This window comes from Syngnathus typhle, linkage group LG20, assembly GCF_033458585.1.
Source record: "Syngnathus typhle isolate RoL2023-S1 ecotype Sweden linkage group LG20, RoL_Styp_1.0, whole genome shotgun sequence".
NCBI lineage: Eukaryota > Metazoa > Chordata > Actinopteri > Syngnathiformes > Syngnathidae > Syngnathus > Syngnathus typhle.
In genome coordinates, this window is record NC_083757.1 from 3,702,643 (window position 1) to 3,717,144 (window position 14,502).

A 14,502-nucleotide genomic window follows, 5' to 3' on the forward strand; every position below is an offset into this window, starting at 1 on the left:
TAAAATAATTAATCAATTAATTGGTGTTATTGATGAGCGCTTGATTTACTCGCACGCGCATGCGCAGCTCCCAACTGATTGCCTCCCACTCACGCATGCGCTGTTACAAATCCCCAGCGCCAGAAGCGGCAGTATCAGTAGTTCGGGTCAGCCAGCCCAGTCAACAGCACTCCTCGCTGTCTTTTATTCCCTTTTTCTTAAATTAGCCACTTTAAGCTTCGCGATACCGCCCCCAATTTCAGCGTCGGTACGGAGCCGCCAGGCCGGGACAGAGTCGGAGAGAGAGGCCTCGGCAATGGAAGCGCTCGGACCCGGTAAGAAATAAGACAAATACGAGGCTATGGTGAAGCGGAGAGAGCCGCGTTGCAACTCGTGTGCGCAGGTGTGCAGCTTCACTGGGGGCCGCGGCTGCACCGAGGCCTCGAAGGCACCGACGGAAAACAAACGCAGATCCACCCCATGTGTTTCTCAGCGTGACATTATTGACGTCGGGTGAATTTTTGGGCTCGCCCGTCGAATGTGTGTGCAGTGTGTGTGTTCTGCGGACGTGCCCGTGTGCTTTTATTTATGTGAGGCACGCACGGCTCGTCGTGTCGGAGCTGGTATTGTGTGTGGGGATTTAACTAGGACCTTCCTTCCTTCCTCCCTCCCTTCCGCGTCGTAGTGTGTTTACACGACACGTTTCTTCAAATCGATCGAAACCACGATGTTTTTAGACACTGACAACAGGCCATCATATCGATTTCCAAGCAAATCGTGCCCCCTTAGAATTAGTCCCGTTGTATTTTTGAACCTTCGCCATCGGGACTTTTCTCCGCTCGAGATCCGTTTCAAAAGGGGAACGTACAACCAGTAAATGACTATTTTTTTTTCAATCGGCCGTGTTATTGCGTCGGGGTTCTTTGCCATGCGCATGTGAGGAGGACACAGCGGGGATGGATGGATGGATGGACGGACCGACGGACGGCTCTTTTCACCATCGCACGACTGCAGGCATGCTCCAAATTACTCATCCGCTATATGATAACAAAGCCACATCCCGGCTGGGCAGTTGCTTCTCGGAAGCGTGCACCTTAACGCAAGGCGATAACAATAACGAGCCGCTCATGTTTTCTTTCCTCCTTGCACAAATACAACACATCCTTCCTCTCGTCTGCTTTGTTGAGAAGCGTAGCGATGTTTTGTAAATTTGATCATGAAAGCAAGTAAAGGGAGGGCTGGCGTTACACTAATGCAGTGGAAATGTGTATATTTGTTAGCAAGTGCTGCTTATGTGGAATGCAAATTAATTAGTCAGGTCTCCACAGGTGTGGAGTCTCCATACTATGGAAGCTGTATCATGTGGATTTGGCTATTATGCAGATTTTGGACTCCATTTTAATCAAACTTAATTGTTGCAATTGTAGCAAACTTGCAGAATGCAATGGAAGTGGACGATCGATTTGCACAAACGAATGAGCACGGCACATCTACTGGAACGGAAGAACTGCTCTGTATTGCTTTTTATCAAACCACAAAGACATGGTGTGATTTTTCAAGAAAGAGATTGCCACAATGCGAGAAGAGAATAAAGCAGCATACCTGTAAATATTTTCATAAGGCGTGCAAGCAAAGAAAAATCCCCCAAAAATGTAATCCCTGCAGTTGCTTAACCAGGTATTTGCAGGTGTGGGCGTCTGTGCACAGACCGCTTAGTTCTGGTCAGTCTGAGTCATCACCGGAACCGACCATCATCCACATGCTGGGTACAGACCCAGCTGTCCGACTGCGTGATCACGCTGTGGTTACCAAGGATACATAAAAAACTGCAAATTTAAATGGTTGTGCAAAATCAAGTGTTTTCCAAACTGTACTGTTTGAGCTTTTTTTTTTAATTTAAATTAAAATCAAAAAACAAAACCCTGTTTCATGCTAAGCTCACATGTTACAACAAGACACTGGCAATAAATGCGCCATGCATTGTCAAGGGTGAGTCACATGCTGACAATCTAACAATGCTAACAATAGCAAAGCAGCAATCAAACTACTGCTACTAGGCTGGAAGAGTGTTTATTTGTGGGGGGGTGGGTGTCGTTTGGGGGCCCCACTCTTGATAGGGGCGAATCCGGTGAAGCATTGGGGTCCCCGATTGTCTGTGCTCTCGCGCCTCACTTGTTAACTGGAGCGTGTGGTTGCACGGAGTTCACCAGGACCCCCCCTTTAGTCCTTTAGCTGTCAGTTGACAAAAGCATTAAGTACCCCCTCCCCCCCGAGGCTCCTTCAATACCCCCAAAGTTGATGACGCTAGATGTCTCATGGATGTCCAATGAATTCATAGGAAGATAAACATAGTGATGAAATGTAGACCAAACCGCGCCTCGTACCAAATGTAACGGTAATCCCGGACTCGGCAGATCTCCCCTCCCATATGGCGTCGCTACTGTCTGGCCGAGGGAAGCTTTGTTACCCTCGTATGTCTGGGTGGAGTCGGGGTGGGCCAGATGATAATTGGAGGTCATTGTTTCGCTGGGTCCTCTTGGACTCTCAGTCAGGGGGGCGGAGTTCTGGATCAATCATTTGTTGTGGAATGATTTGACAATCTGGGTCATGATGATTTCTTCCTTTCTCCAGGCCCGCCTGCTCCTACCTCTCTGTTCCAGCCTCCGCGGCGTCCCGGCCTTGGCACGGTGGGGAAACCCATCCGTCTCCTGGCCAACCACTTCCAAGTGCAGATTCCCAAGATTGATGTCTATCATTATGATATTGACATCAAGCCTGAGAAACGGCCGCGGAGGGTCAACAGGTAGATTTCATTTAAAATTTTTAAAATGTTATTTTTTTAACAATTTTCTTGCTTTCCAGGGAAGTGGTGGACACCATGGTGCGGCACTTCAAAATGCAAATTTTTGGAGATCGACAACCTGGCTACGATGGGAAGAGGAACATGTACACAGCGCACCCACTGCCGATAGGAAGGGACAGGGTTAGTATTCCACTCGACTCTCCATCCATTTCCTGGAGGCACACAATCTCATTTTCTCCATCAGGTGGATTTGGAGGTGACCCTACCTGGCGAAGGCAAAGATCAAACCTTCAAGGTTTCCTTGCAGTGGGTGTCTGTGGTCAGCCTTCAGATGCTCCTCGAAGCGTTGTCCGGTCACCTGAACGAAGTCCCGGAGGACTCCGTTCAGGCTCTGGATGTCATCACGCGGCATCTCCCTTCCATGAGGTCTTTATTTATCTTTTATTTATGAGCACCGTTGCGTTATTGCGTGTTCCTTGCTATCTCGGTGTCTGTTTCCATAGATACACTCCAGTGGGGCGATCCTTCTTTTCTCCTCCTGAGGGCTACTACCATCCTTTAGGTGGAGGCAGGGAAGTGTGGTTTGGTTTCCATCAGTCCGTCCGTCCCGCCATGTGGAACATGATGCTCAACATCGATGGTAAGGCTTTGTTGAACTCGTATAACCTCCCAGGTTACTCGTGCGGAAATAACTTTTTTAAAATTTTTACCCATACAGTGTCGGCCACCGCTTTCTACCGTGCCCAGCCGGTGATCGAGTTCATGTGCGAGGTTTTAGATATCCAGAACATCAACGAACAAACCAAACCCCTGACTGATTCGCAGCGCGTCAAATTTACCAAGGAAATTAGAGGTGAGGTTTGACGAAATAAAGTCTCTCAAAATATACGTTTAAAAGAAAACTCTGCAGGAAATTGAACCTTGCGTCAGTTTTCTTTCCTTGCGCTTTGACAGGCTTGAAAGTGGAGGTCACCCACTGTGGCCAGATGAAGAGGAAGTACCGCGTGTGCAACGTCACCCGCCGGCCGGCTAGCCACCAAACGTAAGTTGCTTCCATTAGAAACCTCCAGTTGCGTGCATTTTAATTTTCGAGTTGATCCACCTTTTTCTTGACAGGTTCCCCTTACAGCTGGAGAATGGCCAGGCAATGGAGTGCACCGTCGCCCAGTATTTTAAGCAGAAGTACAATCTGCAACTCAAGTATCCTCATTTGCCCTGTCTGCAAGTAGGACAGGAACAGAAGCACACTTATCTGCCATTGGAGGTGAGAAGGACACACTGAAAGCTCACAGTGTGCATCCTCTTAATGACTCCTCCCCCCTTTTTTTTGGGGGATATGCAGGTCTGCAACATTGTTGCCGGACAACGCTGTATCAAGAAACTCACAGACAACCAGACGTCCACCATGATCAAAGCTACCGCTCGCTCCGCCCCTGATAGACAAGAAGAGATCAGCAGACTGGTGAGGGAAGATCTCTCTGGCTCATTTCAAAAGATCTCAACTTGGACTTTCCTTCCAGGTCAAAAGCAACAGCATGGTCGGGGGTCCGGACCCGTACCTGAAGGAATTTGGCATTGTGGTTCACAATGACATGACCGAGGTGACCGGACGAGTGCTCCCTGCGCCCATGCTACAGTATGGGGGCCGGGTGAGTACAGATACAGGGAGGGACTGCGGCAGGGTGAGTACCGATCCGGGTTACCAACCTAATGATGAATGGGGGGCGGGGGGGTATCTGAGTGAATGTTGGAACGACGGGCTTTTCTCTCCAGGTTTGCAGAACATTTTCTGAAATTCTCCTTTATTAATTCCGACTCAAAATGCTGTGTCAAATTATTACATTTGAAGGAACTCGACCTGGAACTAGCCCTGCGTTCTGTGCAGCATCTCAGCAGTCTCAGTGTGCAGATCCTCGATAGTACCAAGGGTGGGCAATTCATTTTCCAAAAGGGGCATGAGAGAAACTGGAACAGTTGGCGGCGTGCACAATCGCGTTCCATATGAATTTATTATGAAGTGCATTCGATTGTATGGTTTAAAAAAAAAAAAGAAAAGCAATTTGAAGAGCACTGCTAAGTTATTTGTAAGTAAATAAAAAATAAGTCATGTTTGTGTTTACTAGTGGGTGGGGAGGTTCTAATCATGAAAGACTGCTGATTCGCCCACTTAATCTCAATTCAGCCATCCGGCCGCATCTGGAGAGCTCAATAAATTATATGACCGATGCTCAAAATTGGCCGTAAATATTTTTATGCTGACCGCAGAGAAAGTCACGCATTTGTGTCTGAACACTGGAGCAGATATTTTGTTTAAAAATGGTGAGGAAGGCTGAATCGAGAGGGGGGGGGGGGGGGATGAGGTGTCACCAGGATGTCAATGAGACTTGTTTATCACCCAGCACAATCAAGCGTCCAGCAGTAAAATCCTTTAAACACTCATTGAAGGGGCAATTTGGCGCCCTTTCAAGAATTGCAGTTGTGTGGGCACGAAATTATAATTTGCAACACTCTCTTAGCGTTTGGATGCTTTTCTTATTTTGTTCTGCACGACACCTCTCGATTGATAGCAAGTCGAATCGGCTTCTGGGGAATACCTTTTAAATGTGTACTGTGTTATTCAGTCATTGGATGAGCCGCTTCAATTTTAATAGGCACGTTTAAGTCCTGCTTATCAATAATTGAGTTTTTATTTATGACATCATTTGTGATGAATGGAAAACAACAACATTGCGAAACACTTGCTGCCAAATGGCCACAATTAACTACTTGGCTCATTTACTAAGGAGGCTCTTAATAGTCTTTGGTAAAGCTTGTTAACCAAGTAGAAAGCTTCTTTCCGTCTAGATTTGTATTTGCAACCAGCCTTTTTTTTTTTTTTTTTTGCATTGCTTGTTAATTGAGTGTATCAGCTCATCCAAGCGGTGGGTTGACTAAGAGGTTAGGGACTCTCTCCGCAGAATAAAACGGTGGCCACGCCCAATCAGGGCGTGTGGGATATGAGAGGCAAGCAGTTCTACGCCGGTATCGAGATCAAGGTCTGGGCCGTGGCTTGCTTCGCGCCGCAGAAACAATGCCGAGAGGATCTGCTCAAGTGAGTATCCACCGGATCGACACGCCACGGGCTCGGACGGCTAACGAGCCGGGCTTTGTTTCCGTAGGAGCTTCACCGATCAATTGCGTAAGATCTCAAAGGATGCCGGGATGCCCATTCAGGGCCAGCCATGTTTCTGTAAATACGCCCAAGGAGCGGACAGTGTGGAGCCCATGTTTAAACACCTCAAGATGTCTTACGTGGGGCTGCAGCTCATTGTTGTCATCCTGCCTGGAAAAACACCCGTCTATGGTAAGCACCATTTTTTTTTATGTTTTATAGATGAGGCAAAAAAAAATAATAGCCTCGATTCTTCCCCGCAGCTGAGGTGAAGCGTGTTGGGGACACTCTCCTCGGAATGGCCACCCAGTGTGTTCAGGTGAAGAATGTGGTCAAGACGTCCCCGCAAACGCTCTCCAACCTCTGCCTCAAGATCAATGCCAAGCTGGGAGGCATCAACAACGTCCTGGTGCCCCACCAGAGGTCTTGAGATTTTCTAGTAACATCTTGCTTTGGTTGGCTAAGTATTTTTTGTAAGCTCCACAATGCTGACCCACATTTCTTTCTTTCTCAGGCCGTCCGTGTTCCAGCAGCCCGTCATCTTCCTGGGCGCAGATGTCACTCATCCCCCAGCAGGTGACGGCAAGAAACCATCCATAGCGGCGGTGGTGGGCAGCATGGATGGCCACCCGAGCCGTTACTGCGCCACAGTTCGAGTCCAGACGTCCCGTCAAGACATGTCCCAGGTTCGTCTCGAGTTCAAAGTCTTGAGGTGGACAAATAATATAGTTTGTGAAAATGTCTGGTGTCTTTAGGAGCAGCTCTTCAGTCAGGAAGTCATTCAAGACCTGACCAACATGGTGCGAGAGCTACTGATCCAGTTTTACAAGTCCACCCGCTTCAAGCCAACGCGTATCATCTATTATCGCGGCGGTGTGTCTGAAGGCCAGATGAAACAGGTCCGCTCAATGTTCTTAATTCTGCATGTTGGCTTGCAGAAGCATTGGAGTTAATATTTTTACTTTTTTTTTTTTAGGTCGCATGGCCGGAGTTGATAGCCATCAGGAAGGCGTGCATCAGTCTGGAGGAGGACTACCGGCCGGGCATTACCTACATTGTGGTCCAGAAGCGTCATCACACTCGTCTTTTCTGCTCTGATAAAGCTGAGAGGGTAAGAAATGTTTATTTTATTATTATTAAATTAAATTTAAATTAATTTCTAAACAAACGTCATTTTTTTAAGGTGGGGAAGAGTGGCAACGTACCAGCCGGCACCACGGTGGACAGCACCATCACGCATCCGTCCGAGTTTGATTTCTATCTGTGCAGCCACGCTGGAATTCAGGTGAGGCCCATTTGGTTCCTTCCTCCTATGACATGTTCTTGACCACCTTTCCCTTTCTTCAGGGTACCAGTCGTCCATCCCACTACCACGTCCTGTGGGACGACAACTGTTTCACGGCCGATGAACTGCAGCTTCTCACCTACCAGCTTTGCCACACTTACGTCCGCTGCACGCGCTCCGTCTCCATCCCGGCGCCCGCTTACTACGCCAGGCTGGTCGCGTTCCGGGCTCGATACCATCTGGTGGACAAAGACCATGACAGGTGAGGTCGCAAAAAAAATCCACCCAGTTCTGTCTGAAATTATGAGTGTTTACACTTTTTTTTTTTTTTTTTTTTGCAGTGCTGAGGGAAGCCATGTGTCAGGTCAGAGTAACGGCCGTGACCCTCAGGCTTTAGCCAAGGCGGTTCAGATCCACTATGACACCCAGCACACCATGTACTTCGCCTAAACTAGCGAGCTTATCTGCCCGTCCACACGTGGACTCGCATCCCGTCGGTATTTTTTTTATCCATTATTATATCCTCGTCTTTGTACTTCCTCATCACAGTCACTTTTTTTTTTCTTTTTTCTAAATGTGCACCAAAGCGACAATTTGACGGGATTCTGTATGCGGTAGCTTTTTAATGAAACAAGCTCAAGCTTAGTCTTCCCGGTCAGGTCGCCATTCTAACCAGCAATTTGGCGCACGGCAAAATGACAGGAAAAAAAAACCACACACACACATACTACTACATAATTGAGCCATTATTTTTGCTTTTTTTTTTTTCCTCTATCTGAATGTCTACACTCGTATTTTTAAGATACTGAGCAACGGAGTGTTTCAGCCACCATTTGGTGTCGACGAAACTCTTTGGCTCTCCCAGCTAGGCGGAACTCTGATCTACTTTTACCTCAAAGCCCACTCGGGCAAAATCTGTCACAAGGTCTTGGGTTTTATCGGGAGGGAACTCTACATGAAGAGATGGAGCGGGGAGGGGCAAGGGGGGTGGGGGTTGACCTTTTGAGAATGAATATATATATATTCTATATTTTGTTTTTCCTTTTTATGAGTGTTTTAACTTTTTTCCTCTTTCAATCTTTTACAAACGAGGTGACCTGGGTGTTCATGCCCATTACTACTTTCCTCCCATCCTTGCGGAAGAGTAGCCGGTGTTTGTGTAAATATATGTTTTGTGTGTGCGCGCACAAGCTTTCATGGCAGGCCACTGAATTGTAAAGGGAAATTGAGGAGATAACTGCTGTAAATGCCTCAGATTTGTTTTTTATATTCAAGTATACAGTACATATAAATCATATTTACATCTCTAGAGCAGCTTTGAGAGAAATGAATTCAGCGAGGAGTTTTTAGAAGTCCTGGGTCGCTTATAGATTCAAATTGAGTTCGATTTTGGACTACCTTAGGCGGGATTTGCACACGTGCTGGGCAAACTGTTGATTTTTTTTTTTGTTTGTTTTTAATAGAAAGTGATATTTCATCTAGGGAACAATATCTGAGGTCTGGCCGGGGACGGGCTCTGCTTTGGGAGCTGCTGTTTGGGCTTAAGGCCTAAAAACACAGCAGACGTATCAGCGCCGCCTTCGGTGTGACAAATAGGATTTTTCTTTGGACCTGATTATCAGAAAGATTTTATGATGACACTGCTGGACGTTGTTTTTTTTTTTATGGTGGTAATTTTTAGGGCCAGAAAGCAGAGTAGTTTTTTTTGTTTAGGTCTCATTTGCAAATGATGACCAATTCATTGCACTGACCCGGGACACTAGGCAAGCAACAGAGGGCACTCTCGATCTCTATTACCTTTATGCATTTATACATACGAATCAATAAAGCAGATTTGTAAATTTTTAATATAAGGATGTTTTGTGGTTATCTTAAAAATAAAAATAAAAACGGTTGGTTAGAATTTAGTGTTATCGTGGTTGTCAATGTTGTAATTGTTGTGATTGAAGATTTTAGTCGGGGGGGCGGGTGAATTGTTTGGAGTAGTTCAGGGGGTTGGCTGGAGGTCACGAGTTGGGATTTTGTTGTAGCATCGCGGCGAATGGGTGAGAAGACGTGGATGGATTAACTCATGCTTCCTTTGTTGGTCTTCAACTTGAAGCTTGGGGTCATAATTGGGGCTTCCGTGTAGCACTCCAGAGTCGGTTTTGACCAGTTAGATGGAGACAATCAGGGATCGTAATTGTAGCGGAGCTAGATTTGGGGGGGGGGTTATTTTAAAACGGTTTGCGATAGGCAATGAGATTCCCTTTTTTTTTTTTTTTTTTAAAAATGGTTTCAATTCTTCTGTATGTATTTGATGTATACCACTCTTACTCTTAAAGTCTTTGCTATACAAGTGTGTTTCTTATTCTCATGCATTTTTAACACTGGATCGAATGAGTTAGCATGAGCACTGCCCCTCGTTTCTATTAACGCCCATTAAACGGTCACTTCCGGAGTCGCACAAGTGGCGCCTCCCCGGGTTTTTATTTCCGGACGGTCTGAGAGCGATGGGGGGGTGGCAGTCGGCACGCACGCCTCATCAGGGGGGTCCAGCTCAAAAGTCAAAACCCTTTTGTAATAAACCACCCGTAAAGCAGCAGGTTTATTATGAATGAGTTTGAGCACCTACCTGTTGTAGGCGTGTGCGTTGGCGTCAAGCGGAGAATTTGAGAGGCTTGTCCGGATTTTGAATGCAAATAACTTGCGTGAAGGGAGGCGCTATGGAAGGCTTTTATTCTTCATCTGGTTTTTACAAATTGAATATTTAATGAAGCTTAAGCCTGATGAACTGCAGTGCTGTTTGTACAATGGCAGCATCAAGCAATATAACCCAGTTCGACTTTTAGTAAAATGCAGAAACACAAAGCTATTTTCTTTTCGTTTGCCCCTTCCCCCCCCCCCCCCCCCTTGTTTCATTTGCTTTTATCAATCAGTGGGGATGTGCATTTGACATTTGGTGGTATAGTTACATAGATTTTAGATACATTTTGTTGACTAGATTTTGCTTGCCTGCATGCCAGAGTATTCTACTTAAAAAAAAAAAAAAAAAAAGGGGGGGGGATTTGAATCATATTTATAAGGCTTAAAAAACTAAAATCTTTTTTTGGTGTCAATGTATCACTTTATTGAAACTGTTTAGCAATATCTGTTCAATTTTTTTGTGATCTTCCCACACTGTCAATTTTGTCTATTGTACGGCAAAGATGTATGGGGGGGGGGGGTCTGCTCTTTTGGTCGTGTTCAAATTCAAACGAGGTACTTTATTCATAAATCATGTCCATTTAAGAGCATACCCCCCCCGCCCTCCTCTTTTGCCAAGTTATAGTGAGCCTCCATATTTGTCTCCTTCTTCCTGGTTTGTACCTGTGGCCAAGCCTCTTTAGATTGTCTCCTTTCTCCACAAAAGGGTTTCCCTCTTTTTACCTCTTATAAATTAAGACTTGTTTCTGTCCCGAAAAAGGAGAGGGTGAGAAACTGTTAAATTCCCATTATCACTTTGTTATATCAATTATCTTAATAGAGTTCTTTGTGTATTTTTATTTTTGGCAAGGAGGGAGCTGTTTTAGCTCTGCTCCATTTTTTTTTTTTTTTTTTTTTTTTTTTTGTCATCTCGTGTTCTCTAATAGCAATACAAAGGATTGGAATGCTTCAATTCAAGCTATCCTACACTTTTTTTTTTTTTGACCAGTAGAAGGAGCATGTTCTAGAACCTCCCCTGTATTTGGCCATTCACACTGTATTGCTATTACGAAAAGCTCATATTTTTTTTTAGCCTGCAGGGAATTATTGTGTTTATGTGCAAAGTAATAAATTGGTATTTTATGCCTGTAACAGTGTCATCAGATTATTTTGCATTCATTTTAGGCCTCTGTGTGCATGACCTTTGCCACTAGAGGGCAGTATTGGCTCAGAAATTGACTTTGAAAATTCTGTGTGACCTGACAAGGTCAAAGTGAGGTTGAAAATACAAAATACAATTTTCTGTCCAGTCAGGGTAAAGTTTCATGTTCAACAATATGAACATCACTTTCAAAAAAAAAAAGAAACGAATCCAGTTCCTACTCAAATTGTCATCCCCCTCTCGAATCCGCCCCCGCTTTCTGTCCCGACTGGTTGTCATGACCACTGTTACCTCGGTGAGCTACAGAAGAAAGGAAACCCGAAACACAGATCTTGATGATATATTTAATTCATTAGCACATTGAGGTTGAATGTACCTTATGCAGGAGAAGAACAGCATTTCTATATATTTAACAAAAAAACAGAATATTTTACCATTTCAACAATTCCACTGCAATTAATTTAAGGAAATGCATGAACCAACTGGCAGCGTTGGTGTTTTTTCATGCGGCCAATTAATCTTCTGGCTTTTATCAATTTCAAAATTCTTGTTAATCCTGAAAGCGGGATGTTTTACAAATGCTCCTTTAAATGGAACGTGGCATGAGGTGAAACTGCGTAATCTCCTTTTGTAAAGGACCCCATGTTTTTGTGTCAACTGATCCACTGAACATCCATCTCCCTCCCTTTGTTGACTCCCCCCACCTACCGAATGGGGCCACGCTCAGTATTGCTCCCCCAGATTTGAAGAACATTCTCTACGGTGTTCAATCCGACTTGATATTTCCACACCGATTTGGACCTTGTTAGCTTTCGAGGAGGTTGGTAGGAAGGGGGAAGGGTAAAAGCGTGCAGCCGCTGAAGTGGCTTCATCAAGGCTTGGAAAACCTGAGTGCTTGTTATCTACGCAGAGACAACACTGGATGAAGGTTTTTGTTTTTCTAAGCAAATCTGATTTCTTTTTGAAGACATTTTTTTTAGGGGAATTATTTATGTGGATATTTTTTTCCAATTAAGGGCCTGGCTGCAGATTTCTATGATTATCAAGGTAAAGCTACAAATTATCATTGTTAAACCTGAAAGATAAATCAGCTGTAGTAAAGTCTGGACCTGCTGAACTTCAATTGTGCATCAAAAGACTGCCACAGGTGGCTGCACAGCTATTGCCTACTCAATAATGCATTGAGTCAAGCGAAGGAATGAGAAGGAGGAGAAAGTGTGTGGCACTGTGATCCTTTTCAACGGATGGATGTCAATTACCAGGAGAAAGTGGGAACCATTTCCCTTGGATGCTTGGGGTAGCAAAAAAAGTACACTTTGGAAGATTTGAATTCTGATCAAGAGAAAGACTTCAATCATGGTTAACACCGGCATGCAACTCATCAGCTTCACTTGCGCCGTCACCGGCTGGATCATGGCGATAGCGGTCACGGCCCTGCCTCAATGGAAAGTGTCGGCCTTTATCGGCAGCAACATCCTGACGTCAGAAATCAAGTGGGAGGGCATCTGGATGAGCTGCGTTTACCAGACCACCGGTCACATGCAATGCAAGACCTACGACTCCCTGCTGGCCTTGCCTCCTGACATCCAAGCTGCTCGTGCCCTTATGTGTTTGGCCATCTTCATGGGCTGGCTCTCCTGTACCGTATCCTGCTGCGGAATGAAGTGCACCACCTGCGCTGGAGATGATCGCCAAGCAAAAGCGGGCATCGCGCTTTCCGGGGGGATTCTTTTCATCCTGACCGGCTTGTGCGTTCTCGTTCCCGTTTCCTGGACGGCCAACACGGTCATTCAGGATTTCTACAACCCCAACGTGCCCGTGATGCATAAACGAGAGCTCGGCCAGGCTATTTACCTGGGTTGGGCCGCTGCGGTTATTTTGATGATTAGCGGAGCTGTGCTGAGTAGCACGTGCCCCCTGGCGGAGAGGGGAGGCAGGTACCGGAGGGGGTACGTGGGTCGCAGCTTTGCTAATTCACCTGTTTCTGCACCCAATTTGCCCAAAACCATCACATCTACAAGTCTCCCACTTAAGGAGTATGTGTAATGAGATAATGACAAAAGAAGCTATTCAATTATTTATGTCAACATTCACTGTATTTATTTGTATTTAAACTTGTGGTCTGTATATTTATAAAATGAGTGCCTGAAAAAAAAATACAGTATTGTCTTCAAAGACCCCCAAAGGTTTCGATGATGGCCTGTTTTGTGTTTTACCTAGTTATTTCCTGTCATTTAAAGCCTTGATTGAGAAAATTCCCAAATGTGAAATAAAAGCAGTTTGTTAGTGTGGATCTGTTTGTCCTTTTTGTGAGCTGTATTATGAAATGTATTAAATTTGAAAAAAAACAAAAAACAGGATCCTATTATTATTTTCAGCTGTCCATTGCAATGTTCCTTTGAGAGTGCAAGCACTGCACTCATCTTTTCTCCGCCATTCAGCCAGATCCAATGAAGAAGGAGACTTTGCAAAGTGTATCTGAAATTAGAAAGACAAGCATGATAGATTTTTACTATTAGGTTCTTCTGATCAGTATTATTGATACCAACCTGTGATGCGATCCTCTTCAGTGGGTGAGTCCAAGTCTTTCCATCTCTTAGTAGAAGATCCCAAAAAATCGAGGTTGCCTGAACTGAGTGTGTGCAGCAGCGTCTTCCTCCTTATGAATCTGATCACATGGTTTGAGGAAAGCCACAACAGATAGTGTGATGCAATTCCAATCCATGCGTTAGCAAAGAGGATACTGTCGTCGATAGTGACGCTCAGCATCCTGGAGCCACTCCAGCATGTCCACGACGGATGGGATGATGGCTGAGCGCTCGGTGACAGTGACCAAATCCAGACTATCTGTATTTTGCTCATACAACTGGACAACTGTTAAGACCTGGTTAGTCAGTGAGTCTCTCAGTGAGTGGAGTGAAGCCCTAAAAGAAAGAGTTATATTTAATTGCATTAAATCTGGAGCTTTGCACAGCAGTTTTGGTAATGATGCACATTCACTTACATATTTTCATGGAGTTTGCACAACAGCGTATCCATGGCTTGCAAGAGCTTGAAACGCAGCAGTTCCTCTACTTCTGGAAAGTCTTTCAGAGGCGTATTGGAGATCTGGATGTTGGAAAGCGCCCTCGATTGCTCTGCTAAGTTCTCCAGAGATGCCATCAGAGGGATGCACTCTGCTAAAACGCTCGTCCACATCTTTTGGTGGTTTTCGAGATTATGGAAGCTTTTTCTCAATACTTGATGGATGGTTAGGAGGACAGGTTTCGACATTTTGGGGTGGGGTCTGAAAATATAGTTGAATCGAGACACATTTATTTCGATTTGGCGTAAAATAGACACGCTAGTCACCATGTAGTTCTCATTTAGCATAGTTCCATGTTGCTTTTACAACGATTTCCGGTTTGGCACTGTAAACAGATGACGTTTTACACACCTATTGGTGCCCTCTTGACGGG

At 45.1% G+C, this 14,502-nt stretch overlaps 3 protein-coding genes across 7 annotated transcripts; 2 read left to right on the forward strand and 1 right to left on the reverse strand.

The window, feature by feature from the left end:
* The first annotated feature begins 118 nt into the window (after window positions 1-118).
* ago4 (argonaute RISC component 4) lies at window positions 119-11,034 on the forward strand. Of its 5 annotated transcripts, none has more exons than XM_061267163.1 (19): window positions 119-314; window positions 2,611-2,782; window positions 2,842-2,962; window positions 3,027-3,208; window positions 3,286-3,422; window positions 3,501-3,635; window positions 3,713-3,824; window positions 3,899-4,046; window positions 4,125-4,244; window positions 4,303-4,464; window positions 5,725-5,873; window positions 5,941-6,125; window positions 6,197-6,356; window positions 6,448-6,619; window positions 6,689-6,832; window positions 6,910-7,044; window positions 7,117-7,218; window positions 7,281-7,480; window positions 7,560-11,034. In XM_061267163.1, the coding sequence occupies exons 1-19, from the start codon at window positions 296-298 to the stop codon at window positions 7,666-7,668; spliced, it is 2,664 nt and encodes an 887-aa protein (XP_061123147.1). In that variant the 5' UTR covers window positions 119-295; the 3' UTR covers window positions 7,669-11,034. The 5 variants fall into 5 exon arrangements, with proteins under 5 accessions (XP_061123147.1, XP_061123148.1, XP_061123149.1 ...); XM_061267164.1 differs by having other exon boundaries at window positions 3,737-3,824; XM_061267165.1 differs by having other exon boundaries at window positions 3,737-3,824; window positions 5,740-5,873.
* A 120-nt stretch (window positions 11,035-11,154) lies between these two features.
* On the forward strand, window positions 11,155-13,132 carry cldn35 (claudin 35). Its single transcript, XM_061267169.1, has one exon. The coding sequence runs from the start codon at window positions 12,401-12,403 to the stop codon at window positions 13,088-13,090; it is 690 nt and encodes a 229-aa protein (XP_061123153.1). The 5' UTR covers window positions 11,155-12,400; the 3' UTR covers window positions 13,091-13,132.
* On the reverse strand, window positions 13,119-14,465 carry airim (AFG2 interacting ribosome maturation factor). The gene is made up of 4 exons (XM_061267168.1): window positions 14,049-14,465; window positions 13,789-13,968; window positions 13,594-13,712; window positions 13,119-13,522 (listed from the first exon to the last, which is right to left on the reverse strand). The coding sequence occupies exons 1-4, from the start codon at window positions 14,414-14,416 to the stop codon at window positions 13,482-13,484; spliced, it is 708 nt and encodes a 235-aa protein (XP_061123152.1). The 5' UTR covers window positions 14,417-14,465; the 3' UTR covers window positions 13,119-13,481.
* Between the last annotated feature and the right edge of the window lie 37 nt (window positions 14,466-14,502).

Excerpts from the sequence above, each read along its gene's own strand:
- ago4 (XM_061267160.1), top strand. Across the intron at positions 6,620-6,688 it reads CCCGTCAAGACATGTCCCAG|GAGCAGCTCTTCAGTCAGGA; the intron begins GTTCGTCTCGAG and ends TGGTGTCTTTAG. Across the intron at positions 6,833-6,909 it reads CTGAAGGCCAGATGAAACAG|GTCGCATGGCCGGAGTTGAT; the intron begins GTCCGCTCAATG and ends TTTTTTTTTTAG.
- airim (XM_061267168.1), bottom strand. The coding sequence starts at position 14,416 with ATGCTAAATGAGAACTACATGGTGACTAGCGTGTCTATTTTACGCCAA. Across the intron at positions 13,969-14,048 it reads TGCAAACTCCATGAAAATAT|GGCTTCACTCCACTCACTGA; the intron begins GTAAGTGAATGT and ends TCTTTCTTTTAG. Across the intron at positions 13,523-13,593 it reads TGAAGAGGATCGCATCACAG|ATACACTTTGCAAAGTCTCC; the intron begins GTTGGTATCAAT and ends TTCTAATTTCAG.
- cldn35 (XM_061267169.1), top strand. The coding sequence starts at position 12,401 with ATGGTTAACACCGGCATGCAACTCATCAGCTTCACTTGCGCCGTCACC.